This window comes from Necator americanus, chromosome X (genome assembly GCF_031761385.1).
Source record: "Necator americanus strain Aroian chromosome X, whole genome shotgun sequence".
Classification (NCBI taxonomy): domain Eukaryota; kingdom Metazoa; phylum Nematoda; class Chromadorea; order Rhabditida; family Ancylostomatidae; genus Necator; species Necator americanus.
The window spans coordinates 33,424,959-33,451,342 of NC_087376.1; the positions used below are offsets into that span (position 1 = coordinate 33,424,959).

At 37.5% G+C, this 26,384-nt stretch overlaps 1 protein-coding gene across 4 annotated transcripts; it reads right to left on the reverse strand.

Annotated features, from left to right (window-relative positions):
- Nucleotides 1–5,013: 5,013 nt before the first annotated feature.
- Nucleotides 5,014–25,662, reverse strand: RB195_026226 (uncharacterized protein; the record flags this gene model as incomplete). 4 transcript variants are annotated; one of them, XM_064214681.1, is made up of 32 exons in its annotated part: nt 5,014–5,052; nt 5,218–5,334; nt 5,397–5,555; nt 5,799–5,896; nt 5,965–6,079; nt 6,150–6,314; nt 6,380–6,448; nt 6,520–6,621; nt 6,692–6,796; nt 6,867–6,962; nt 7,042–7,143; nt 7,250–7,328; nt 7,404–7,501; nt 7,649–7,756; nt 7,816–7,916; nt 8,001–8,032; nt 10,491–10,535; nt 10,619–10,662; nt 11,954–12,619; nt 12,720–12,823; nt 12,883–13,030; nt 13,202–13,324; nt 13,417–13,574; nt 13,655–13,809; nt 17,623–17,800; nt 18,508–18,618; nt 19,083–19,178; nt 20,395–20,452; nt 20,519–20,607; nt 20,985–21,081; nt 24,236–24,332; nt 25,586–25,662. In XM_064214681.1, 32 exons carry the CDS (start codon nt 25,660–25,662, stop codon nt 5,014–5,016), a joined length of 3,831 nt encoding a protein of 1,276 aa, XP_064070562.1. The 4 variants fall into 4 exon arrangements, with proteins under 4 accessions (XP_064070562.1, XP_064070563.1, XP_064070564.1 ...); XM_064214684.1 differs by lacking the exon at nt 25,586–25,662 and adding an exon at nt 24,392–24,483 and having other exon boundaries at nt 13,546–13,574; XM_064214683.1 differs by lacking the exon at nt 25,586–25,662 and adding an exon at nt 24,392–24,483 and having other exon boundaries at nt 5,799–5,890.
- Between the last annotated feature and the right edge of the window lie 722 nt (nt 25,663–26,384).

A 26,384-nucleotide genomic window follows, 5' to 3' on the forward strand; every position in this document is an offset into this window, starting at 1 on the left:
AAAACCGTCTGAAATTCCATTGGAATGTACTGTGTCGAAATTGGAATTCAGTCTTTGGGCTACATTTTTCTTCCTGGGTTTTCATGGCTTTCATCTGTTTGGTCCATACGTATGGATTCTAAAATTCCGAATATATCGTAAGACACCCCATCTTGTCCTCGCCTAAGCACTTAATAAGTACGGGAGAAGCAGGATTTAGACAAGTGTCTGTATCCAGACTTGGAGCTCCAATTCTCCGTAAGAGGAACTGGAAGGTCGGATAAATTTCTGCCAAAGATCATCTAGTAGGATTTCACCCACTGATAAGTTTATAGAAGAAGCAAAGGATTAGAACAGGAACATTTTCCTCAAATCCTCTGAGGTGATGTTTTGATGGAAAACTTTGTTTTAAATTCTAGGATATTGGTGGTACTTCTCCAGTGACAATGTGTGTTTCCATTCAAACCCTAGAAATTTCAGCAGTTCATTCACAATCTGCTATTTTTTGAGGAAAAAAAAACCTAAGAACAATCTTTTATATTTTAAGTATGATAAAAACTTGTTCCTTAATGTGAAAGACCCAATCAGTTTTATTGGGAATAAGGGAAAATCCTAACAACATTCCTTTACCGAAGAATTGTTGGATATTGCATTAATCGCTGAAGTTTTTGGAATTTAAGTGAGGAATTCATTGAGAATTGAGAATTGATTTCTTCAAAAATCAAACACAAAGCCTCAATTTTCTTAATGATTGTTAAATAGCCTCACAATCCTTACAAACCCCATAAGCAGCCTCCATTTTTTTGTTTTGACGTAGAAGAGGAATCTTGTCGCTTTCTTACATGCAGCTCCTGGTTTCTCTAGTAATTTTTAGATCCTAGAATAATGGATTTTTTAGTTGCTTATGTTGATGCTAACAATTTTTCTGAGAAAAATGAACGTTGAAAAAAAAGAGCTTTCTTCTCTTCGATTCTATAGAGTTCACTATATTCTGGATTGTTAAAAGGAAAAAAAAAATGAAGTGACTGGGAATTCCTGAAGAGTTTTTAAATTGTTACTTGGAATTATGTATGATAGAAAGAAATGCATGTAAAGTAGTTGTACATGGAAGTTCTGGAGGCGTGTGGTGTTAACTCTTTTTTTTTCTGTCACACACACCCAGTGCAGTGACTTCTTCCAGCAACACTCCGAATTCCGTTTCTTTTTCGACAGTCAACCATGGCAACGAAATTCTTATCTGTTATTGAAGCACATCGTAAGCTGTTTAGAAACGCCAACGGGTGTGCTATCAGTAACTGCATCGCATTCCTTCAGCCATAAACATTTTAGTGTTCAATTACCTACGGATAGCAGTAGAATATTAAACATTTTACGAGTTTTTTTCGTCTCCAACAAAAAAAAACGACAACAACCTCGGATGTTATTCTGAGCATCGACTACAACTGTGAAGAGTTAAAGGCATCACTCCACGAATCTGAGGTGGTACGGATTTCAGGTGGGGTATTCGTATACGGGATGGTGGATTACGGAGAGGAGGGTGATTCCGTCCATTTTTTCCTAATTGCCGTAGAAAACGGCCCGAAAGATACGGCTTTGGGTGTTCTGGCGCACTATTTTCCACAAAGAGTTCGACTGGAGCGCTCCAGCCTTGTGTGGCACCGAATCTTCCGGGCCGTTTTTTACGGCAGTTAGGAAGAAATGGACGGAATCACCCCCCTCTCCATAATCTCCCATCCCGTATACGAATACTTCACCTGAAATCTGCACCACCTCAGATTCGTGGGGTGATGCCTTTAATAAATTTGCACTCAACTGAAATTGTGTCTTCTGTTAAAGACAGTGTATCCCGAAATTGACGTGGTACCAAACTGAATTTGAATTAAAATTGAAATTTGAAATGGTTCCATACCGAACCGAATTGAAAGGTACTCCAGGGAAAACGTAGAGTTCAGATTTTTGTAGAATATGGAAACAAGCGTGGCCTCGTTCTACTTTCCCTTGCCCTAAAAGACAGCGTGGGAACCGCTTTAGTTCCTACGAGGTACGTTAGAACGCGCCCCTATTTACACATTCCTATCCCCTAAGCAGCCTTCTCATTGGTTTTACCTGAATAGGCTGATGAGAAGAAATAACTGATCCTAGACCACTCGCTCCTGGATGCGTGAACAAGGGTGGTGCGTCGCAACAGATTTCGTAGGAAGAAGCGCCATCTTCCACACGCTTTTTTAAAGAACGATTAGGGAAGCGGAGGGTAGCCACGCAATGTACAACCCCGAACTGTACGTTTTCCTTGGCGTTTCCATACTATGTCAATTTCATGGTATGCCGCCTTTAAGAGCAGTTGTTCAATTTTACGAATAAGATTTTTTTTTGGAAATTAAAAGTTAGTAGTAAGAGGTGAAAGTCAGTAGTACCATTAAAAATTGGAATTAGATTATTTTGAATCTCTTCAAATTCAATGTGTAACGTCATTTGAAAAGAGAAACTCGATCTCCTTTAGTTTGTTTTAAAGAACGGAGCTTTAAACTTCTAAAATGTTCTTTTACTGAATTTTAAATTTTTATTGTACTGAGAAAACCATTTGTCCTCCTTTTTCTAAGACATGTGAAAATTTGAAAATGCGTAACTCTTTTTGGCGAAATGTAAGCTAGCTGCACACGAAAAGTGGTGCGAGCCAGAAAAAATTCTGTAGCCATACCGTATTTTCTGATTGATGTACATGAATATCAATGTTCAAAGAAAATAATGCTTGTATTCTACTGCTTGAAGAAGTTGAAATTTCACATATTTATGATTTAAATAGGATTTTAAAGTACTACACAACATATTCACTTTACCTTTTTATACGATGACTTAATGTCGAGGAGGATCGCATGGTAGCAGCAGACGTTCGTTGACCAATACTGACTTTATTAGGTCACGCCCCTTCGTTGAGTATTTTGATCTGTTTATTTTTAGTACATTTTTTGCATAACATCGTGCTCTTTTTGATTTGACAATTACTATTTAATGATGATGGGTGAAAGTCAACAAAAAAAGACATTCAAATAAAAATTTTCCCGTGATTTCGAATGTGTTTGGCGAGGAGCATCATAATAAGTCAATCTCTTTTCGTCTTGCCGGAGGGAGAATTTCCGGAAATTGACACAATTGCTTTTTTTTGTTTGATCCACTGAATGTAATTGATAGTATTCAGTAGTTGCCACAGTTATTCGAATATTTCACTTTAAAGCTAAAAAAGGCTTTAAAGCTTTAAAGGTGACTAGGATGTCGAATTGATTAATGAACAGATTTTTTTTTTATTCTCGTTGCCCTTAATTTTATATTACTATAACATTATAACATTCATTATAAAATTGTTCAGAACTTAATTCACTATATGACTGGCCTGATAGAGTTTTAGCGAGTTTCTTCGCTTGAACTACCAGGAAAAAGGGATTGTGAACTGTTAGTGTTTAAATTCAATTGCTACGAATAGTAGGAATAAGAAATTGCAGAAATCCTCAAAATTTCCTCATCACAGAGAGGAAGCAAATAAGTACATTGCATTTACTCCTACATACCGTTGAATAAAATTATATGTTTTTTTGTTTTTAACTTGGATTTGATTGACATACACTATCTCAGTAGTTTTCAGGATGAGAAATAAAGAAGGAGGAATGATACACTATCTCAGTAGTTTTCAGGATGAAAAATAAAGAAGGAGGAATGAAAAAACCAAGCCAGAACCATAGAACGCAGTTGGTTATGGGAGGAATATGCCCACATGCTAGTTAAGATTTCACTGGTGAGATAAGTTTTCTTTTTTTTTCTGTGATCCGTAATCGACGACGGAAGTTCCTGACAATCATGGACAACAGCGTGAAGAATCAAATATTATGTTTAACTCACAGATATGGATATGATTTGAGTCGGAGCTCAGCAAAAATCGGTTCTCAGGATACTAAATTATCAGTTTTTTATCTCTATGCTCAGAATTTTCAAAGTTCACATTTGGAGAGCAGAGTGTTTTTGTGATTCTGGACTAAATAATTGTATTGATTTGGGGATAAATGAAAAGATTATCCAACATCCTTCTTAGCTACAGTGTCTATATTTTTCCTCATTCCATCGTTCCAAAGGATGTTCAATCAAACTATATATTACTCAGAAATGTTCTGCGTTATGTATTATTTGACACAATTTTATCTAGTTTTTATGTTATTTGTTTCTTATTATGCCTTTATTTTTATTTATTTCTTATTATTTTTATAGGTTTTTTTTTACACTATTCAAACGTTGACGTCCTGCAGTGGTCCTGTAAAGATAAGAAGAAAACGCGTGGACTATTAGAACGTCCTGGAATTTGATATTCATGAAGGCCAAACGGATTTCGTACAAATCCCCTTTCGGAGGGGATTAAAATTATTAATTCTTAAAGGCACCTCTATTTTTTCCTCTTTTCACCTAATGAGCCACTGCGTGGGTGGCTACCTCAGAGATACAACGACATATAACATATAGATTTATTGATAAATCTAATTTCTCAGCTGAAATGATAATATTGACGGGGGCAGTCGGACTAAGGAAAGGTAACTGAAAGGTGGTACGCGGAACCGTAGGGAAAATAAAAATAAAACGATGTACTAGATGAAAAAATCCCATCTAGTACATCGTGTCCGACTCCTCATACGTGAGAGGATTGAAAGGGCACACATTGATGTCCGCGAACAAAGGTGTGAGGGAAAATCCGGGAAGGCGAGTGGAGTTTGAAGGGGACGGAATTACTGACACATGACGGTGATAGGTGAATGAGAAGCATTACGGTGCTTGCTGGCAGTCACAAGAGGCATTTGTGCGTTAACAGGTTTATACAAAGAACCTAATAATAAAAAAAAACTACACAGAAGGAAGCATAGGGTTGTGTGTTCGCAGTGTTGTTGTTGTTGTTGTTTTTGTTTTGTGACACATATATTGATTCATTGATGAAACTACGAAGCATTGGCATTGAGCAGAATACGGCATTTATGGCAGGGAGGCACTGGATGAGCTAGTTTAAAATTGTGAAGAGCGATGGATAACAGTGGCTCGTTCCTGAACACAAAACAAATTATTACAAGTCATATTTAAAAGAAAAATTCTACACCTAACTGAGGAGGTATGGCAGCAAGTGAGGTCAAGTGACTCGCCCAAATCCGCCATCACCTCCTCCTCTAATTCCCTCATATGAAACAAAAAAAAAGAAAAAAACAATCTCACTTGGTTTTCATCATTATAGAGGTAGGTATGCACGTCGCCTCCGGTCGCAAACGAATCCTCAGCCTCAAACACCAACGAATGTGGTGGAGCGTAGACACCTTTTCCTCGGGCGTAAATCTAAACGACGCGTTTATAGTTGCACCCACTTTGCTATCCTTCTAATTTGATACTGTACTTACCGTAACCTTCGACTTGGGCGTAAGAACGAATCCTCGCGGGAAAGTAAAGCTAACATCACGACCTCCACCAAAACTACGTAGTCTCCACTCGCCGATCATTTCATCATGTGAAACGGACGTGTTCTCGATAGTTACGAAAGAACCGTCGGAAGCAACATCCTGGAAATTTCAGGATTAGCACTAAACAGAACCCCAATTCACTTCATTGTACTGTACGTTACACCAAACTTTTGCATGCATGCTTATCTCTCCCCGTCCAAGAATTTCATGGACATTTAGCCAGAACTGCAGCACAATTAAATAGTTCATTACTGTATAGAACACATCATTTGGAAGTTTCATGAGGTCTCTGTCGGAAAGACGAATTTTGTGGATAGTTTACTGTAAGAGAAATGAACTCACAAGAATTGATACATTTCCCTGCGCGGATCTCTGTGCTTCATAACGATTTGCTCCGGTTACACGGCGAATAGCGCTAGATCGTACGTGTACGCCTGCAACTAAAAGAAATACTTGGTCTTCTCCCAGGATTCAGGAATCCGTCAGAGAAGAAAGCAGGCGTTTATACTTGATTGCGATACACCGTCGAAAGAATGGCTAGCAGTTGAAATGACTCTTCCGTGTGTCCTATTTTCTTCACCCTCCAGTAATTGACGATATTTGCTAATTTCGGCATCGAGATTCTTAAAATATACTAATTTTACTAATAAGATAAGTAATATAATCTGGATGAATTTGTAGAGTATTACTTACAACTTTTTCAACGATAAGTTTTTCGAGTTCCACAGTAATCGCTTGGCATTGAGCACGAACGGCACGGATCTCGTCATCCTTTTCGCTAAGATGCGCCATGGTGACACGGCTTTCATCTTCAATCTGGTAGTTCAGATCCTGGATGAGCTTTTCGAGGATGTGGTTCTGTAAAATGGAAGGGGATTAGCGATACGGAGGAAGATAAAGAAATTCTGGAAAAGTGAACTCACTCGTCCTTCAAGATTAGCCAAATTCGTGCGCATTTCAGTGAGCTGAGTTCGTAGTTGTTTCACCTTTTCCTGAAAAGCAAAAATATACCTAAAAAATCTTGGAAGTTAGGGGAACTATAATTTCTGGATGTAATATTCACCTTCGTACTGTTAGCATCGGCGGCAAGACGACTGCTTGTACGAATTTCGATGACCTGCTTGCTATACCACGACTCCATTTCACTGCGGAACTTCGATGTATCCTGGAAGATGTCCACTGCTTATTTTTAATCCAAGAGAGGAATCTGGAGTCTTAAGAATCCCGAATTCTACCTCATCGTATAGTTTTCGGATTTCGGCGATCGCTTCCAGTAGTCCCTGCCTGAAGATAGCACGATTCTCTTCAGTTGTATCCTGATATTTGTATTTGTCGAGTTTCTGGAAATAATTGCTGGATTTTTCCTGCGATCGTATTTTTGGGAAGTACTGAAATTGTAATAATGCTTACAACATTGTTGCTACTGGCGATTATTTTGCATTCTTCGATGAGGGCCTGTGCCTGATGCTCGTAATTCATTCTTTGAAGGGATTCCTTCTCGAGCAGCTGTAAAAAATTATTTTTTATGGGATTCTACTATGAATAGAAGAGTGATGAGAGTTATTCTCCTCGTATTGAAACTCACTTGTCGCTGAGCAGCAAGATCAGAGCTGAGCTTGAGGTTTTCAGCACGGATGCGCTTGCATTCCTCATCAATCACTGCGTTGCGTCTTTTTGTCATGCAAATCTGGAAAAATACATAATTCCACCTTTCTTCATAAGTAGATATTTATCTATTATAGTTTGTTATTTTTATTCTAATATGGAATATATTTATACTTAAATATCCTTACCTGAGCTTGTAGGTCGCAAAGTTTTACGATCAAATCGTCCTCGTTACCCTGACCACGGGCTTTTACGGCGGCATCATATCTAAAAAAAAGTGTCCTTGAAATTTCTTTCTAGGAGGAGAAATCCAGAATGATTCCTAGAGGGAAAATGTCGAACCTCGATCGGATGTCTGTTAGATCAGCAGTGAGACCACGCACTTCTTTTTCCATGTTTCCATAGTCCCTCTTAGCATCGGCTATGATCGACTGTGACTGCTGAAAAAAAATCGCAAAATATTCATAGTTCTTAGTGCTTCCTATTTGGGATATTTTCCAGGATGTTAGAGACATAGAGATGGACAAGGAAATAGTTTTTTTTTTCTCGGATGAGGGAAATGACGTGAAAAATGAGGAGTAATTTACCGCTATCTCCTTCTCGTACATCATCCTAATTCCTGGAGCGTGTTTTCCTTTCGTCAACCTTTCCAAATCATGGTTAAGTTTCCGATTTTGAGCTTCCAGGAATCGAACCTAGGATAACCGGAGTTATTGAAGGATTCTTTGCGTTTCCATGCCTTGAAGCTCTTGACCTGTTCAATGTAAGCCGCCAGTCGATCGTTCAATCCTCTCATCTCCCTCTTTTCTCTTTCACGGATTTCTCGGATCTCTCCCGCAGTCACACTGCTGCCAGCTGCAAAAAACACGAGTGAAGTCCGATCCAGAGTTGATTTTCATGTATATTACTATAAAATTAAAATTATTAAAATAAACCTACAGATAAATTCGCCGGTACCGGTGTGTGCCATGCTGAAAAAGTCTCTATATTGGTTATAAAAAGGAATCAGCATAAAAACATAAATGACCGTGCAAGATTACGGTAGAAGAGAGGGGGAGAGCTTTTTGTGTACGTGCCATAAAAAAAATTGGAGTCAACAAAAAGCCGTTTGGAAAAGAAGGGCTGCACGATTGGATTTTACACCGCTGCACGTTTTTTAATTGAATTAAACTTTGTTTGAGGTATGAGTTACCATTACTATGAAATATAGGCGACTATCATCGACGAGAATTGTTCGAACGTTACAGTATCTGGTCCACGAATTTGATCTCAAAATATTTTTGAATAGTGTCCATTGAATTGTTCAATTTGTATTATCCAAATATATTTCGAGAACAGCGGGCCGTACTGCCAAAAAAATATGGTCCGAATCATGTTGGCTAACGATAATAGGAATAACTAACTCATTCTAACTCGATGAATCGTGAAAAGTGCTCAGCAAAATTCCATGTCAATGTTAAAACAAATTTAATTTTTTTTCTTCCAGAAACTATATACGTATATTGCATTTTTGCTTTTTATTCCATTACGTCCTAGCTAACTGATTACCTCTATTTGTTCAGCGTTGTTTACAGTAATGAGGGAATTTTTGCGCCATACGCAATCACATTCGATGTACACACAAACGTTCATTTTTGGGGACTTTTGAGGGGGGAGAATCTAATCCAGAATTTTAGGGATATCTCGAAATGATAGAAAGGAAATAATACTCCTAGAGACAAGTATTTTTTCTGGCGCTGAGAGCAGTTTCTTGGAGTACAATTTCAAATTAGTCATCGTCAAGATGAAGTCGATTGAAGTTTTTGCTTGTTTTTAGGAATGTTCGAGGTTGGATACTATCCATGATTACTTCGGATTACCTATAGGAAAGATCACCCAGAAGAACCCTTTAGATGTGTGGATGTACTCTGGAATCTTAGTGTAATCGACTGTTATTTTTGGGATATTTGAAAGAAAAAAAAAAAGCCGAAAAGAAAAACAATTGTGACATTCTCTTGAATCAGCAAACACAGAGAGTAGTATTGCTGAAGAAATGAATAGAAAGTGGGAATGTTATCAAAGAGCAAATACTGAAAGATAAGGGGGAACATGAGGTATCGATCCCACGTAACGACAGATAGCAAGCAATAATTGACATGAGCTTTCAGGCATCATCAGCTTGATGAACTGTGCCGCATTGAATGAAAGCCGCCATATGGATGAAGCGTATCCATGGGATTTTTGTTTGCAAAATTGATTCGCTGTCATACAGCAATCGAATAGAGGGGGATAGAGCAGCTAGCTGTCCGTATATGTATGTATGTACTCGACGAACTGTCGGTCCTCCAACGCTGCGAAAACGCAGCTCAGCGATCGTACGGGGGCCTCGTTCAAATGCCATTTTTATGCAAATCACACTATGAACTAGTATGAGTATGCTAGTCTGATCCGATTCCAGAAAAATCCTCCCCTCCCCGCCGCTTAACGCTTCGCAGACAAAAGTCTGCCTTGAATTCAATTGTGGAGTTCAACGAAACTCGTTTAGACAAAAGAACCACTTTTTTTTTCTGTACAAAAAAGAGGAACCCACGTTCTGCGCGAACTCGAATGGCATTCACCAAAAAACGCGAAAATTTACTGATTTACATGTTTCCGAGAAAAAAAAGCGAATGGAGCTGTGACTGCTCGGAAAATGGATTTTTTCGGAAAGCTTAATATTGTTACGAAAAGGAAATATTTATGTAATTGATGATGATGTGAAGCTTTGATGCATTCATTTTTTGAAATCCACACACTACTTTTAGGACATAATTTTTCTCCATTATCAATACCATCCCTACAAGCTATTCTCCAGATCTTAAAGCTGTATGAGAAGAAAAAAAAACATCTGGAAGATAAAATTATAAGGGACATTATTTTAGAAATTTGCAACTGCGCGGTAGCCATAATGATCACTACAAATTATTTGTTTCAGAGAAAAATGTTGAGGTTTTGGGCCTAGAGGAACTTCCTTAAATCGAAGTATTGAAAATTTGAAGTTTTTAAGATTTTTCGTAACAATATAAAACTTTCCGAGAATGGATTTTTTAAGGACAATACCCCCGGAAGACTTCCGAAATTTCTGGCCAAAGAAACTTTCTTAGGTCTTTGAAAACATGTAAATTCCTCGTTTTCAGAATAATTCGTATTATTAAGATAAGAATATGTATTTTTATTCTTCTCAACATGGAAAAGTGCTAAAATTAGAGAATTAATTTTTATTTATGATTTTTTATTTTTTTTTTATTTTCAAACTTCTTGTATCGCGATAATTTTCGACTTTTGGTCTCACTTTAAAAACGGCCTATTTGTGACCGATTTATTACCCCCCGACAAGGGAGAGGAGGAGGTGCATGACTCAATGAACGCCAGACTATTCGCGGCTTTGCTTAGTAAATATTTGAAACTCACCCGCTTGACGGTTGTGTACTTCTTCCGCCAATTCCACCTGTTCGCCTGAATGCAGTTATTATGAGAAATTCACATGAAAACATGATAGAATATATGAGAAATCCGGAAATGTGATTTTAAAAGCTTACATTGAATAGTGGTGATGTTCCTCCGTGTATAGGGACGGCATATCCTGAAAAAGTATCGTTTATTAGAGAAAAAGAAGTATTTCAGAGAAGATTTGAGGATGTAGGAATGTCAGAAGAAGAGACGAGGAGTGTAGGAAAAAACTTCATTGATGATTGTGGCCGTTTTATCAGTATCCTTACGTTTTATACAGTGTAAGTGTCGAGACACGGAGATATGTTATCTGTGTAGAAAGTTTGCATTGTTAACAGAAAGAAGTGATAATGCTTAGTGGAGTTAGGCGGACGAGGCGTTGAAACAATGAAACAATCAAAGAAATCTCCAGCATTCTCCAACTGTTTCAAAAGATGTTAATTTCCTGAAATTGAATTTTTTTTTTTTGAATGAAATTTCAAAGAGATCTGAATGACAGGTGCGCCCACTCTTCAAATCCAACCCGAAAAAAGCTCCATACCTGGTGAAGAATCTGTTTTTCCCACAATTGAGGAACTAAGTACAGTAATGTTTTGAGTTCCACGTATTTTGGAACGTAGTATGTTGTATTTTTCCCTCATATGTAAGCGTGTATTTTACTAGCTCGGGGGATGAGGACAGTAAAATTACTGGTAATGATTGAGGTGTATTTTTCTCCTCTTTTTGGCAAGATCTTTAAATTGCAAAAATTCTGGATGCGCTTAATTCTTTGAAGGAGTTCAAGTCTTTTCTATTCTTCATTCTGAATGTTTCTGTTTGAGTAGGTAAGGAAAAAAATAAGGATACGAGGACTCACAAAGGAAATCGAGGCGAAAAACTCACAGAACAACTTTAGAACAGTAAATTTCAACAAGTGGTTACTTACTAGTTTTTTGTATGAATTCAGCCAGCTTCCTTGATCAAACATCTTTACAAACCTAGTAGAGTAAATTAAAGAGAAATACTGGAAAAAAAATAGATGGATCACGGTAGGACGTATCCTTTAACTTGCGGATCTAATGACTGATGCCATATGAGCGCATCCGGACTCTTCGTTTGTTCATTCTACTCTGCACTTTACGCGAAAAAATCCCATTTTGTTTACTTTTCCTCCAGTTCAGCTTAATTATAATTTATTTGTTCTCATGGTAGCGGTTTCGAAAGAATTCTCTTTGTTTCCAAAAGTAGAACAATATCATTACAGCAATAATCTTGGTGAAGGAAAGGATGCTGTAATTTGTATGTTTTCTAGAGAAAATTAAGTTTTCAAGGAACAAAAATTAAATGATATATTCCTCTGAGATCACAACAGTGATTAGAACAATATGTTATTTCAGCTTAAATGGTCGCTTAATCTGAAAATTTTACAAAATTCGTGGACTCACCGATCGTAGAGGTCGTTGAGGTTGCGACGGTGTCGTCCTGGTGCTATCTTCTGTAGTCCTCGTCCTCTCGGTCTCGTAGGTTTCAGTTCTCTCCGTTTCTGTCCTTTCGGTCCTCTCTGTCCTTTCAGTCCTCTCACTTCTTTCAGTTCTCTTTTGTTGGAATTCGCGTGGAGGTTTCTCCGGTTGTTTTTTCTCCTCCACAACTTCTTCCTTAGAAATCTCCAGCGTACTCTTCGCAGCTCTTGGCGGTGTAGGAGAGCGAGGTTTCGGGGCCACAGCACGAGGGAATGTGTGCACGGTTTCCGTCACTGTTTCCAGAGTCACATCTTCTCTTTTCACTTTTCCTATTTTCTCGACAGGAACAACTCTTCCTCTTTCCGTTGTGCCACGACGTTTGTACTCATCCGTATCGGTCGTGCCTTTCTCCACTTCCTCACGTCGAACTTCCCTACGTTCAGTGTACGGTTGACCCCTGCTCACTTCTTCCGTGTACGTTTCGCGCACACCACTAAACGGTGGCACTCTTTCAACCTCCTCCCTCGTTATTTCTCTTCTCCCATGATACGGTTGCTCTCGATCCGATCCGGACATCTTCCTCGACGTCGTAATTGATTCGGTATAGGTTTTTCTCGTCGGAAGTAGGTCACTTTTTGGAATGTACACTTCCTGAATTTGCCTAATTCATGGAAATCACAAGTTGAATATTACTTTCTACGAAAAATTATATGTTTACAGTTATAATCACACAAAATCGATATCTTCGTACCCGTTCACGAAGTTCCGTTGGAGAACCTCTTTGTTCACGAGTGATAGTTTCCTCGATTTTTTCTTTGTAGTGATAAGGACGTCTCTCAGGCGTCCTTCGACCCTCTAAACAATATTTCTACTAGCTAGATCTCTTTCATCTAAAAATTATCGATTTTTTTCACCTTCAATTTTACTTTCAAATTGTTCCACAACACTCCTAACTGGAGTGGCTCCACGAATTTCCTCGATTTCTGGCTCACGTTGCTGATCTTTAGGTGAAGTACGATGTTCGGTACGAGAGGAGAATACCGTATGCCCAGTAATAGTTTCCTAGAATTGATTTCTTGAATGCTTTTTTTGTGAAATATTTTGCCACCCAACGTTTTTTTTACTGGCATTAAAATTCCATGAAAAAAGAATCGCCGCTTTTTTTTTGTCGATCGGTTTTTTTTACGAGTCAGTGGTGACTTTGCTGGGTGTATTTGCAAGAGTTTGGCCCACCTTGGAGCTTTCCTTTGTTTCCTTTTTATCTACAGTTGGGATAATCACTTCCTTCGTCTTGTAGGTGGTCGTCTCCTTCTTTGGGCCTGTGTACGATTTCACAGAACGGTACTGCTCCTCCAGCTACAATTAGAGCCAAATTTCTTTTTGTTAAATTTGAAAATTGTAAGGAAGAATCCTAATATCATTCTGGAATAAAGTGGGAAACAACTAGCTTGATATCTTTCCTCTACATAGTGAGGTTGAACAGTTCGGAATTTTGGAGGTTCGATGTCCACGACAGTGGTGGAAAGCACGGATTTCTGATCGGATGGCGAGTAGACAGGTCTTTCAATACGACGTACCTTCGATTCATCAGACGAATAAACAAATTCTGTAGAAGGGGAAAAAATTCTTTGATTATTCGTTTCCAGAAAAATCCATGATAGATTTTGAAATCACCGGCTGACTCACCTGGACCAGGTTTCGATACAACAACAACTCTTGGTGGTGGTTTAGGTGTGGTCCTTCCAATTGTCGTATCTCCGCTATCGCTACGAGAGCTGCGTTCGAAGCGTTGCGCTAATTCTGTCACTCCAGGCATCTCAGAAGATAAACTGCGACCGTGGCTTAAATGAATAAAAATATTGAGACCACGCGAAAAGATTCTCGAGAAAAAAACACTCTTGTGGTTTTTTTTTTTTTTTTTGAAACGAACAATATCCGTGTCAGTTTTCTCAGGATTTCTTTTATGTATATACTACATAAAAAAAGGAAAAATGATGTCAGGAAGATCCTGTGCTGAAGAAGTCTTTTTTTATACGAACTCCGTTTTTTGAGGAGATATTGGTATATAATAAAGTTCAGACTTACCCTGATATATGTTAGAAACGATTAAGTAAGTGTAATTTTTAATTCTAAAAATTAACAAAAAGAATCTATCTTGATGATTTTTTTCAGGAAATATCCCAGGACACATTCCCGATAGTCTGGTAGCGTTTAGTGAAAATAATCGATTCATTTAACTTTATGATTCGCTCGCAGGGGAAGTGTACTCAGCTTAACTTGTCTGGAAAAAAAAAACCAACGAATACTGGGCTGTTTCTGTTAGGATTGATGAAGGATTGAGGATACGGCAAGGATTGGAACGAAAATCCGAAGCTTTATTCTCATGCTCGCCACTCTCGATGACTACCTAAGGATCATTTTCTTCGTTTTCTTGAAATTAAACTATAACACCAGGAAAGCGCTAAGAGACCGAAATTGGTCTAGTTTAAGCTTATCACCGAATCCATCTATTATCCATAAATTCAAGGACGGCACTAATTAATGTTTAAGAGATCTAAGCAGTTTCTTTTTTGTTTCATTATTATATGGCTAAATAGAAGTAAAACCATCAATTAAAATTACCATTGAGTAAAACTCGATCGATTTTTTTTGCGTGGCATATCCAACAAGGTAAAAAAAGAAACAAATTTTTCTCATCCAATCTTATTCGAATTAAACCAGAAATGTAAAAGACCGAAAACCTAAATAATGACGTTGGAAGGCGACGGGAGTTTTTCCCTCGGAATTCGCCGAAAAATAAGGCTGCCTAATTGAGAACAATACCGTGTTTTACACGTTATGTGGGCGAGTTTTCGACGTTCACTCGTCAGTGAATGAGGCTGTTTTCGGGAAGGAAATAATTGAGAAAGGATAACAAGTAATTGAAGGCGTCTACCATGCAGGATTTTGTTCCTCGGCCCATCTATCCTTCTTCGGCTTCCATGGCTTAAAAAGTGCGATCATGGAAGAGGATGAAGGCATGCACTACGGTGGTGGTAACGGATGAAAACGGCCAGGAATACGGGTCAACGAGTTATGCGCTGTTGTTTCGATTTGAATGCGTCGCGGTTCAAGATCTTAGCCGACGATTATATGGTTTTAGATCAGGCGATTTTGATGAAACACATAGATGGTTAGGAGGGTGAAAAGTATCAGAACCGACTGACACACAGACACACTCACACTCACACACACACGTACATGCACGTGCACATTGAACAAAGTAGAGCACATAGAGAAGGAGTGCTCGAATTGTTGAACAGATGGATAAACATAACGTTCGCTTGAAAACTCGTCCCAAAATGGTATAGAAAAACTATCTAATAATTAACTAGTGCATTCGATCAATTTTTAAATATTGTTCACGTCAATGACCACGCCTTCACGGTTACGAAATAATCCTGAACGAAAAATTTGTGGATACTAACGTTAAGTTCGTTATTGGTGAAATATATTAGATTTGATAGATGTTCGATGTTTGTTTAGTAACCATCCCAGCTTTGATTTCGAGTTATTCATCCGTGACTATTTCACGAGCTTTCACGTATAGGACTAATAACAGCACTATTTGCATTTCGAATCAACCAAGCACAACACACACACACACACACCATATATGGAAATATTGACGTTTTCCATTGAAAACCTGGCGAAAACTCGGCGGGAGAGAGGACGGAGCATGCCATGTGACTCAGACACTCTATACCTCAAACTAGAACTATGTATATGTATGAATTTCCGGAAAAAAAATGCATGAAGATCCTCTTCTTGCCCACAATCCCGTGATCATAATGTAAATTGAATGAACATGTTAATGTAAGAACGAAAGAATTTGTTCCGGAATTTTGTACAAGTGGTGCGCTCAAATCTGGATTAAGGCCAAGAGTATATAAAGAAATACCGGGATCTCTAAGAATATGTTGATTAGATCAAATCCCGGCGAATTCCGAGGAAAAACGGTGAAGGATTTACTAAAGAAATATCGACCAGAGGAAATTTTCACTCTTTTATTCTGGAATCTATCAGTGAGAATATATTTTGTTCATCGATGCTACCAGTTACTAGTGCTTTCAGTGCCCTTTTTCTTAGTATATGTTCCAGGAATTTTAAGGATGGGAGATTTACGACAGAGCAAAAGGGTGGGTCAACTATAAACTATAACAGCATTCAAAGAGGGAACTGTAATCAATGGTACTGTAAGAATAGCATTTGACAAGAGTATCCTCAATACTCGTGAAAACAGTTGAGGGTAAATGTAACCTCAGCGATAGGACTATTGAACTTGTGAGCCATGGAGGAGTGAAAAAGAACGTTTTGAAAACATAGGATGAGTTGGAAATCAGAACCCAATCAAAGAATTTAATATCCTTTAAATAGGCAAGGATTTTGCGACAGTAGTTCATGTAAATCCATACTTTTGTACGAAAGTCTTCTACATGAAACCTTTTTTTCCCCGAATTAATCGAAGAAAAAAGATTTTGCTAGAGTTTCATTTCAGGGGGAGATACAGCTTATCTTCAGGTGGAAAAAAATATGGATAATGATTTATCGAGGATATTTAAGAGGAATACGCAGCGAAATAGTTAATAAAGACAATTTCGTAAAGCCTATATAAAATCATTTCTAAATATAAATTTAGAAAATCTTAAAAAAAATTGGTTACTGGACAAATTGGACTTATACATAGGTCCTTATATAACTCCTGTAAATTAAAAATCCAGTGAACACCAACAAAACAAGATGATTTCAATGAATTTCAATTTTGTTACCAGAGCCTTTTTTTGGAACCTGAATATTCAAATAACTTCATAATTTTCAGTTTTTGAGGTAAATACAACCAGTGAGGGTTTCTTTTTTTATTTGCTTTAACTAAGTAAACAAATACCCTGTGCACATGCGGGTCTTCCCGTTGATTTATGACTGATATCGAAATATTCGCAAACTTTTGAATTTTTCTCCTGCATTTTCATAATAATCGCATTAAAAGCTTACGATGAACTGGAAAATGAACGCTTCTTCGGGATAGATGTGGAAAAATAGGACCAATTTTTACGAATAAAATATTTTAATCTGAGCACTACTAGGATTATAGAATAGCCGTGAAATGGATATTCAAATTGAATATCGTGAAACAAAAAATGCTTAATTTTTTATTCATGATGGAAGATCAAATTTTGTTTGGTCTACTATTGATCTACAGTTTCCACTAATGTCTATCAAAATTAATATTAAAATAAAATTTAAAAAATACTATTAACATTAAAATATTATTAAATATTAATAAATCAATTCCTCGAGGATTCCCCCATCTGTTCTCGAGTACTAACAAGAGCTGAGATTACCATTTCAGCAATAAGGATTTCTTTGGAATCTTCCTGATTTTTTTCTTGGACAGTGGGACTTCTTTTGTCCCAGCGTTCATTCTGGGATTATTTGTTCACGTTTCTAGTTTCTATTTAATTTAAGGAAATTCATAAATGAACCAGAGCAACCAGAAACAAGGATGAGAGCATGAAGTGAGGAACAGGGCGGAGGTAGAAAGAGGAATACCACAAAAAGATTGAAATATTACATTACTATTTTTTTAACTCTTATTTAAAACATTAGAAAAATACCTTGTAGTTGTGATAGTGGTGAGCTCTTGAATAGTAGTCGTTTCTGAGACCACGGATTCGGCTAGACGTGTGGATGCACGGCTATCAATAAGTGGACCACGATACGTGGACGGCAAAGTTGTGATTGGTACCGAATGCACCGGACTTATGGATTCGCCACCAATATACGCAATCCGCACTGAACATGTTCAACTTATATATACGAATAAATTATGCAAATTTTTGATAGAATGAAGGGAACGATTAATCTGGAACAGTGAAACGAAATATACTGGTTCCGCTAGTTTCTGCGCAGAGAAAAAAAAAACGTCAAAAATATTCGATTGATAGTTATTGTTTGAGGGTAGGAAGGGCTAGAGAGTCCTCGGTGGGCAAGTTCTACTTTTTTTCCTCTGAGAAAAGGAACTCAAAACGTGGAGACTCACTGTAAACGTTGCCGGAAAAGGTAAACGACAACGAATCACGCCCAATTCGACAGTAACACTTAGTACCGTAGACCATAAAACTAGAAATACGTATGCCAGAGTTCAAGAGCACCTCTCGATACGTAATCCTTCTTCTAGATTCCGTTCTCCGATCACTTTTACGGGATTGTACGTGGTGGGCGTGGCCGAACATTTCCGTTCGCAGCAAATATCCCTATTAGTTTTACGCTATACGAGTTTAAATCCAATAGATTATATGGATTGCCTGTAGAAAATGTCCATGATGTCCAGGAATATACCTACAGAGGATAGCAACAAATGTTTGCGAAGTAATTGTTCAGATAGTGGAGTGTTTAGAATCTCTTGGGTTCAGTATTGTCCACAAAAAAATTACAATGGTGCCTTAAATTTTAGCCTTTCTCTTCATTCTAATATTATTAAAAATCCTTCCAGTATTTACCTGGAAACTCTGTTTCATGCCTTCCCCGCGCGTTCACACGTTCCACAGATTCAGGGCTTGAAAATGATTTTTGATTAAGCCGCTGGTCAGCGAAATAATCTTGAAGAGGCGCTGAAAGAAGGAAAAAAAAAACATCACATTATTATCACAAGTGTAGATGGTCCGAGAAACTATCCAATTCTTTGAAGTAACATTCAAGTTGACCGAATTACTCAATATTTACTTTCTTCTCTTTGTGCGCAGTCACGTGTGAAAAATAACACACAACGAAACAGGAAAACGTTGCAAAATTTATCTAGAAGACTCAATAAAAGGAATTTTGTATGTATGAGGAGTTTTACTAGAAACACGGCGTTGAATGAGATCCAGAGTGTCACACGTACGTTCAGTACAATGCATACGTGTTTTTATCCGTTCTCATGTAATATGCATCTTTTGTTGACGTTTTCGGGTGAACAAAGAATATAGAATCAGATCTAGGACGACTTATAAAATGACTAGTTTTGGGATTTCGTCGCAGTCGCGATTATTGAAGGCGTAAAGCTTCAATTTAATGATGGAAAAAAATCACTTACAATACTCATCGACCCCATTCCGTTCCGAACTGCTTAGCGGACGAGAAAGCGGTGAACTTGGAGCAGATATTGTTAGCGGAGCTGAGTAGGATATAGCTACCTGAATTCGGTTCCTATAGCGACTACAGTATTCCAGTCAAAAAAAGCGATCTCTTTAAATCGAACGGTCTTCATAGTATAGTTATTAAAATGGTATGACTGTTTCGAGTTCTACAATAGATATTCAATGTTTTTGATCTATATAAATAAAAATCCAAGAAATCCATCCAATTTCTCAATCCAGCCCTAATCCGTAGCCCGGATAGAAAGTTTTTTTCTAGCAGAAATAACAGCTCTAGACACGCTTTTCTCTCTAAAATTCTCTTCCCGATCTTCTTACAAAAATTTCAAATGAATCCATGAAACAAATCAAAAATACTATTTTTGAATCCAACTAACTAAATATAATAATGTAGTATAATAAAGTGTGAGTAAAGTAATAACAGTATAATAATATAGCTATTTATTTATTTATTTATTGAACGATATCATAAATCTTGAACGATTTATACAATACAGCTAATATAATACAAATTTATCCCAATAAATTCTGATGCGAGTTAGACCAGCTTAAAATAAAAAATAAATTTAAAAGAGAATCAAAAGTTGAGGTGTTGTCTGAAATGATTATGTGAGGTCGTTTTATTTCTATAAATTTTTTTTCATCTGTTTATTTGTTCAAATTCTTTCCATTGCATTTTGTACTTGTATAGGGAAAACTGATTTATTATATCATCATTGTTTCACTTCTAGAAAATATGATTTCGAACATTCGTTCAGATCTGAAAAATTAATTGAAAAATGAAGTGATGTTCTGCCAGAATTTGTGCCGAAAATTTTCCCTTGAAATAATTACGACCTATAGATACTTTACAACCTAGTCTTTGTAATTCCGATTTCTCATCCGGAGATTTTTGCTATTTATTTTTAGAAAATTTGAATAGATATAGTAGCACTGGTTTCCCCAAAAAACCATGTTATTGAACGTGCTGAGCATTTTTCTCTCGAAAAAACCTTGTTACAGCCGCTGGTACCGTGCATGTTTAGGGGACAACACGAATTTGAAAGAGACACAGGATTTCGGAGCATTTTCATACGAATCATTCGGGAGCTTATCGATCGAATCGTTTTACTATTCCGTGAACATGACTGGTGTCAAGTTCGATATTGATACAAGCAAATGACATGCTCAAAGAATGCCCTGATTACAATCGCCAGTCGCTCTAATGACATGTTTTGTAGAGGGAAAAGAATGAAAAAGAACTGTCATTACTTGCCTCTTGTACAATCTGATTGTGATGGTATCTGGCAGGTGCTGGATACACCAGAGCCTAAAACATGGATGTTTTTCATAGGAGTTTTCTAAATCCAGTTAGTGATTCCGGATTCATTCGAACCTTGCTGGATGATTTTCGTTTGCGATAACTTTCATCGTCATCGCTTTCTTCTATAAAGGCAGGGGATGCCGACATCGTATACATGCTCCCTATAACGGAATAAGTTTTTTTTTTTCTCTGGATACTTTGTATGTATAACAAATGAGGTTGTGCAGCTGTGAATACAGGATTCAGTGTGCTGGATAAATTGTAAGGAGTTCTTTTGAGAATTCTCCCGTGCAGGAGATGAGCATCAAATTTTAGCATGGGACATATAGGGATGCAAATAGGAAGAGGTGGAGCGAGCAAAAGTTTGCACAGTCGGTGCGCATCTCGCTGCAAACGCTCTGTTATTTCCACCGATGACTCTTATCTCGTTGATATAACTATTCTTCAGACGTTTTCGTAAACATCTCCGTGTATGTACATGATTTTCACATAACAGAAAAATGTATATATAAGAAAACATGAAAAATCTATCACTCACTTGACCCCCTAGAGGGGGTGTAGACAACTTTTCGCGTCTGCGGATACTGTCGTTGCTGTTTAGTGTGAAAAACGTGCGCAGTGGTTATCTCTTTCTGCTGAAATAAATAAGAATTAGAGCGGTTTTGTTAGCAAATCCATGAAAATGGTAAATAATTTGACATCGGATTCATTCGATATGATTTCTAGTAATGTAGGATTTTAATCCGGAGAAAATTCATGCGGACTAGAATAACTCCACTTTGCGTATTCACCCCACAAAAGGAAAAAGAAACTAGATGAGGAGTTGAAAAGTCTGTTCAAAGTGCAAATCGTAGAGCAGATGTTGATGATTGAGGAGAAAATAAGGAATGTCCGGTTCAGAAATGTTCAGATCATATCTTTTCAAAGGCACTCTAAATGTCTTCACCAGGAAGAAAAAAACTTTTCTGCCTGCGAAATTCTCTGGTCACTATTGATTTTGGCATGAAAGCGAAGCAATCGTTAAAATTTTTGAAGAAATTTACTTTTTATATTTATTTGGAAACAACAAAATGACCTCACAAATATGACTGAATACATTCTAAAAAAATTAGGATTGGAAATTTTTTAGAATCGCATATTACTAAAAATGAATTAATGAAGTATTTTCACAAAACAAATAGCTCAGATTTAAACTTAAAGTGACGGTGAACCGAAAATATTTCACTGAAGCAAGAAAAAACCACAAAAAATTCGGAGTACTCTCAAAGATGTGTCACGTGACGTTTCGTGCAAATAAACCAAAGGTTCTTTCAGTCGCGGAGATCGTAAATTTGTATCAAAAAAATATTTTTCTTCCTCATATCATCAATATCTAGAGAGAAATAGTATATGGTTTCAGGAAAAGCGCTAAGCTACTTTGAATAAGAGCAAATAAACAGTAAGGATATGTAGACTATGAGGTGACCTCATTGACCTCGGAACAAGTACGTATTGAGTTCAATTGCCGCTAAAACATCGGAATAGTTAGAGGAATGAGTTCTGAAAGACATATGCACTAGCCTCTAACTGAACTATAAATTCAAAATCCACGGATATTGAAGAGCTAAATTCGTCCTGAATTTTTCATTCTGATTTACACTTTTTTTTGAATTTTCCGCGTAGCAAAACATGTATTTTGAAAATAGCGCGAAAACGGCATTCAAAAGAGCGTAAAACCTATAATCCGACTGTCCTTGCTCCAGAAGTCGGACAGAGTGAAGGTCAAAATTGGAGAAACTAGGACAAGGTTGTTGTGAATTCTTCAAAACGTTTGAATTTTTTCTGACCAGGATTTAGCGTTTTAAAACATTTTATAGAAGGATGTTATAGAGTTAGGTGTTGTCTGGATCAGGTACGATAAGGACGGAAAGTGGACCTCAAGCAGTACAAGGGAAAGTATGAAGCTAATGGAGCAAAAGTGAACATTGAAAATAATGGAGGGAAATTTGGGAATTTTTGTGACCGATTAAGCTATGAGTAAGTAAAACGTCTAGGCAGGACGGGAAAATGCAAAAATGAAGGGCATTAGTCACTTCAATAGTCGTTTTAGAGGAATGAGGCGCTAGGCGGAGGGACAATGGCGCGAAGGAATCGTCTAGCGGCAGAGGAGGGGAGCTTGCGCGACAGACAGTCAAGTGGAGACGAGGACGAGGACGAGGAGTGCGACTCCCAGTTCGTCGACCAAGCGCCTCAGTTGTGTTGTGCAGCTGGCTACGCACATAAACACGGATATCATACGATGAGATCCACAAGCGTATAGCAAACTGTACAGGGAAAAAAACGCCCATTCCGGAATCACAAAAGCACTGGGCACTCTAGAGCGTATTTTTTTCTGGAAACTCACCCACCGTAACGTTATCGTGTTCCGAAATATTCACATCGAATAATTCAATTTCAAATTTTGGCACAGCAAAAGAATCGCACAGCAATATGAAGGACTCACGCTACGCGGGCGCTCATAAAAAAGCTATGGGGCGAGTCAAATGGCCGCCAAAAAACGTTTAAAAACCGATGATTAAAAGTTGATCCAGGAAAGAAAGAATCCGAGGAATTGAGCGTAGGACACTAAATAACTTTTAAAAATTCTTTTTTCGAACTAAATCCTAGAAAATTTTTTATGTTCTTTTTTCCGATAGCTGGATTACGAATCAAAAGTAAATACCAACATGGCAGTCTTTTTCACAAGAAAAAATCGCTTATTTTAAAAAATGTAAATGTAAAATGTAAATGGGGAGAGTGTCATAAAATCTGTACTCCTCCTCCGCTCTTCCTGACGCGGTTCTGTTGTTGTGCCTGTTCTCCATCACAAGGTTGTTTTCTGACCAGTTTTTTTACGACCTCTCGAAAATAAGTCGTTAAGATAGGACGCAAATAGCAGTTCTATTTAAATTTTCATGCAACAATGATCTGTAACCATTTTTTTATTAGAAAAAAATTTCCTGGAAATACATTTTAGAATTTTGCCACTTAAGCAAAGTCTGTCTTTTTTTTTCTTGAACTACCAAGCTGATAAATATTTAGATATACCAGAAACTCTCCTTAATAAGCGATTTTTTTTTTGCGAAAGCATACTAGAATTGTATACGCTTGCCGATAAAAAAAAGTATTTATTTACGTTTGCGTGCGCCACCCAATGCAAACAAACTCGCAAATATATGACAAAAGAATTGTTGCTTCCTTAAAAGTCCTTGAAAAAATAAACGAGTTTCTCAGGAGATTTCAATCTCAAACCTCTTCGTGATCTCATCGCCTTACCCTTTGATGTCTCTCAATAATAGAAAAGTAAAAACAGTCATCCCGAACGAAATGAAGAGACAACTCTACTTCTAAGAATTTCCGCCTATTTTTGAAGAAGGAAGACAAAAACTTGTCTCCGCGAAATGGAATGTCTTGCGAAAAAAAAAGGAAAATGCTTTAAAAAATAAAGTACACCTGTAATTAAACGCGGATTAGAAGAACTGGATGTGAAAACTGCAGGAAAATGGCCGGTTAAAGCAGTTGGTGTACTCAAAGCCGAAAATCAGAGAGAAAATCTCGAGAAGAAAAGGGAAATGTAGAGAGGAAACGAGTGAAAAAAAAATTGCAGAAAATATGTGAAATTTTAGCGATAGTACAGAAAAAAAAATATCGAAAAAGTGCGATTGTCCCGCATTCACGAAGACCTCATCTCGAACTAAGCGCACTCACATACAACATAATAGAGGTGCGCGAGTGAATCGATGAGGGTTATCTGTTGAAAAAATCACGAACCGGATTATCCATATCGCAGAAAGTGATAAACAACGAGCACAATGGATCGGTAATTTTGATGGATTCGATGAGGGCCTCACCCTCTACTGATTGCACCCTGAAAAAAAAAACCGAATGAATTCACTTGAGAAATTTTGTGATCATTGATGCTCGAACGTCAATAAATCCCTTAGAATCAACTTCAATCGTAAAATAGGCAGTGTGGATCCGAGCAACAATAATAATCCCGAGAAAAGCGTTGGTGTCATGGAATAATTGCGCAAAACGAACTCGATTGCTTTTCTGTACGTCACGGTAATTTCGATGATGAGCAGAAATTACACAAATGACTATTCTACGAAATGAAATTCGAAGGAATGTACATAGAAAATTAATAATTGTATATTTTTTTAGCATCAAATTGTGTATTGGAAAGGCGACTGTATCAAGGAGTGAAACGAAACGAATTTCCTGGAATTGATTCATCCGAATCATGAAGGTACATTTTCTATTCATTCTGTCATAATATCTCCGAAGGATCTGTGAAAGGATAGCATCCAGAACTGGAATAAACATGAATGGATTACGTTGCAAACGGGGATGGTTCCAGCTAAGCTAACTGATAAAAATTGTAAGATTATGGTTGTGTAGCGGTGGATAGAGTGGTGTAAGTTTTTATTAAGATTTCTGTATTCACAGACGTGTGTAGCTACAAAAAAAGGACAATTCTATTCATTGTAGAAAAAAATTATGCAAAAACATCCAACATTTCGTTTCATAATGTTTGCTCAGTATTTCCAACCATTAGCCTAAAAATTTTTCAAGGTTTATTATATGTGACTCATAGATTTTTAAAAGAAAAAATAATCACGAAAGAGTAGTACAATTTTTTTTCGCTTATAAATTGTGTCTTATACTCTACTAGAATTATTTATCATACGATCTGGAGCAAGTGATCCAGAGGATTTCCTGAAAAAATCGAACCGTATAGGCTCTCTCAAACTTGCAGTGACCTTGGCTGCATCCCCTAACCGTACTAGCATGGCTTCCTGAATAATTCTCACTTCCCGTAGGCTTTGCACGAAAATTTCCACTCTGCACTACCATGGAAATCCGATTAATCTCATAGAAATTCAGATAGTACGAAGAATTTCGCGCTTTTTTCGGATGGAAACTAGGAACATGAGTGCGTGTTTGTAGTAAGGATTAATCCTGAACAAAAAAAAAACTGTTTTGCAATGCAATGCAAAAAGAGATATGTTATCGGAAAAGTCCCCCTCTCCCCACTGAAGTCCTCTCTCACAAACACTCCAATGTTTCCTGAATTGTCCCAAAATTGCATTAGAATGCTCTAATCCGTCGTCTATTCACCCCATGGAACCACGCCGTTGAGGTCGTGTGGTGAATGATGGAAATAGTGGCAGCAGGACGAACTGTAATAACGTCATCGATCGCTTAGTACAATAGGAACCAGGAATATTAGCCACAGGTGTCCTGAATGAAATCATGCAGTGCATGTACATTACGGAGGTGTACATCAACTGTCATAGAATCTCAAATGTAGAGCAGTTTCAACGATTTAGTACATAGGAGAGGGGGGGAACTCTTGCGAAACCCGAATTTACGTGACGAATATCATTTTTTTAAGGCGTCGAAATTTCCGGATTTATGGATTAATTCAAAACGAGCAACATTGAAGCAATCAAATAAAGACCGTAGTTGATTGTGATGTTGTGAAACTTGACACTACTGAGTTTGACGAATACATTGAGCGGTTTATGGAACAAGACTAGAAATTCGAATAGTGAATGAGGCTCGGGAGGAGGTTTTGCGCACGACAAAAGCAGATTAACTCTACATATAGCAGTGCTTCTCATCGTGTCAACGTTTGACGCCGATGTGAACGATCCGATAGTAATTGTGGTTACTGCATAACGAGCTCCATGTAATAGGTACACCTCCGAGATACATTTCCGAGGAAAAAAAAAAAGAAAAAAGAGGAGAACAAATGTCAGTGAAGTAAAAAAGCGCCAATAAACACATCGAGTGTCATCTTTTAATATACTCTGATTGGTAAAGTTTACATTTTGGCAATGGAGCCTGAAAAAAAATACTTAGAAAAAGTGAGGAGTTGGATCACGTGAAGGAACGAAAATTCCGCAAAAAAAAA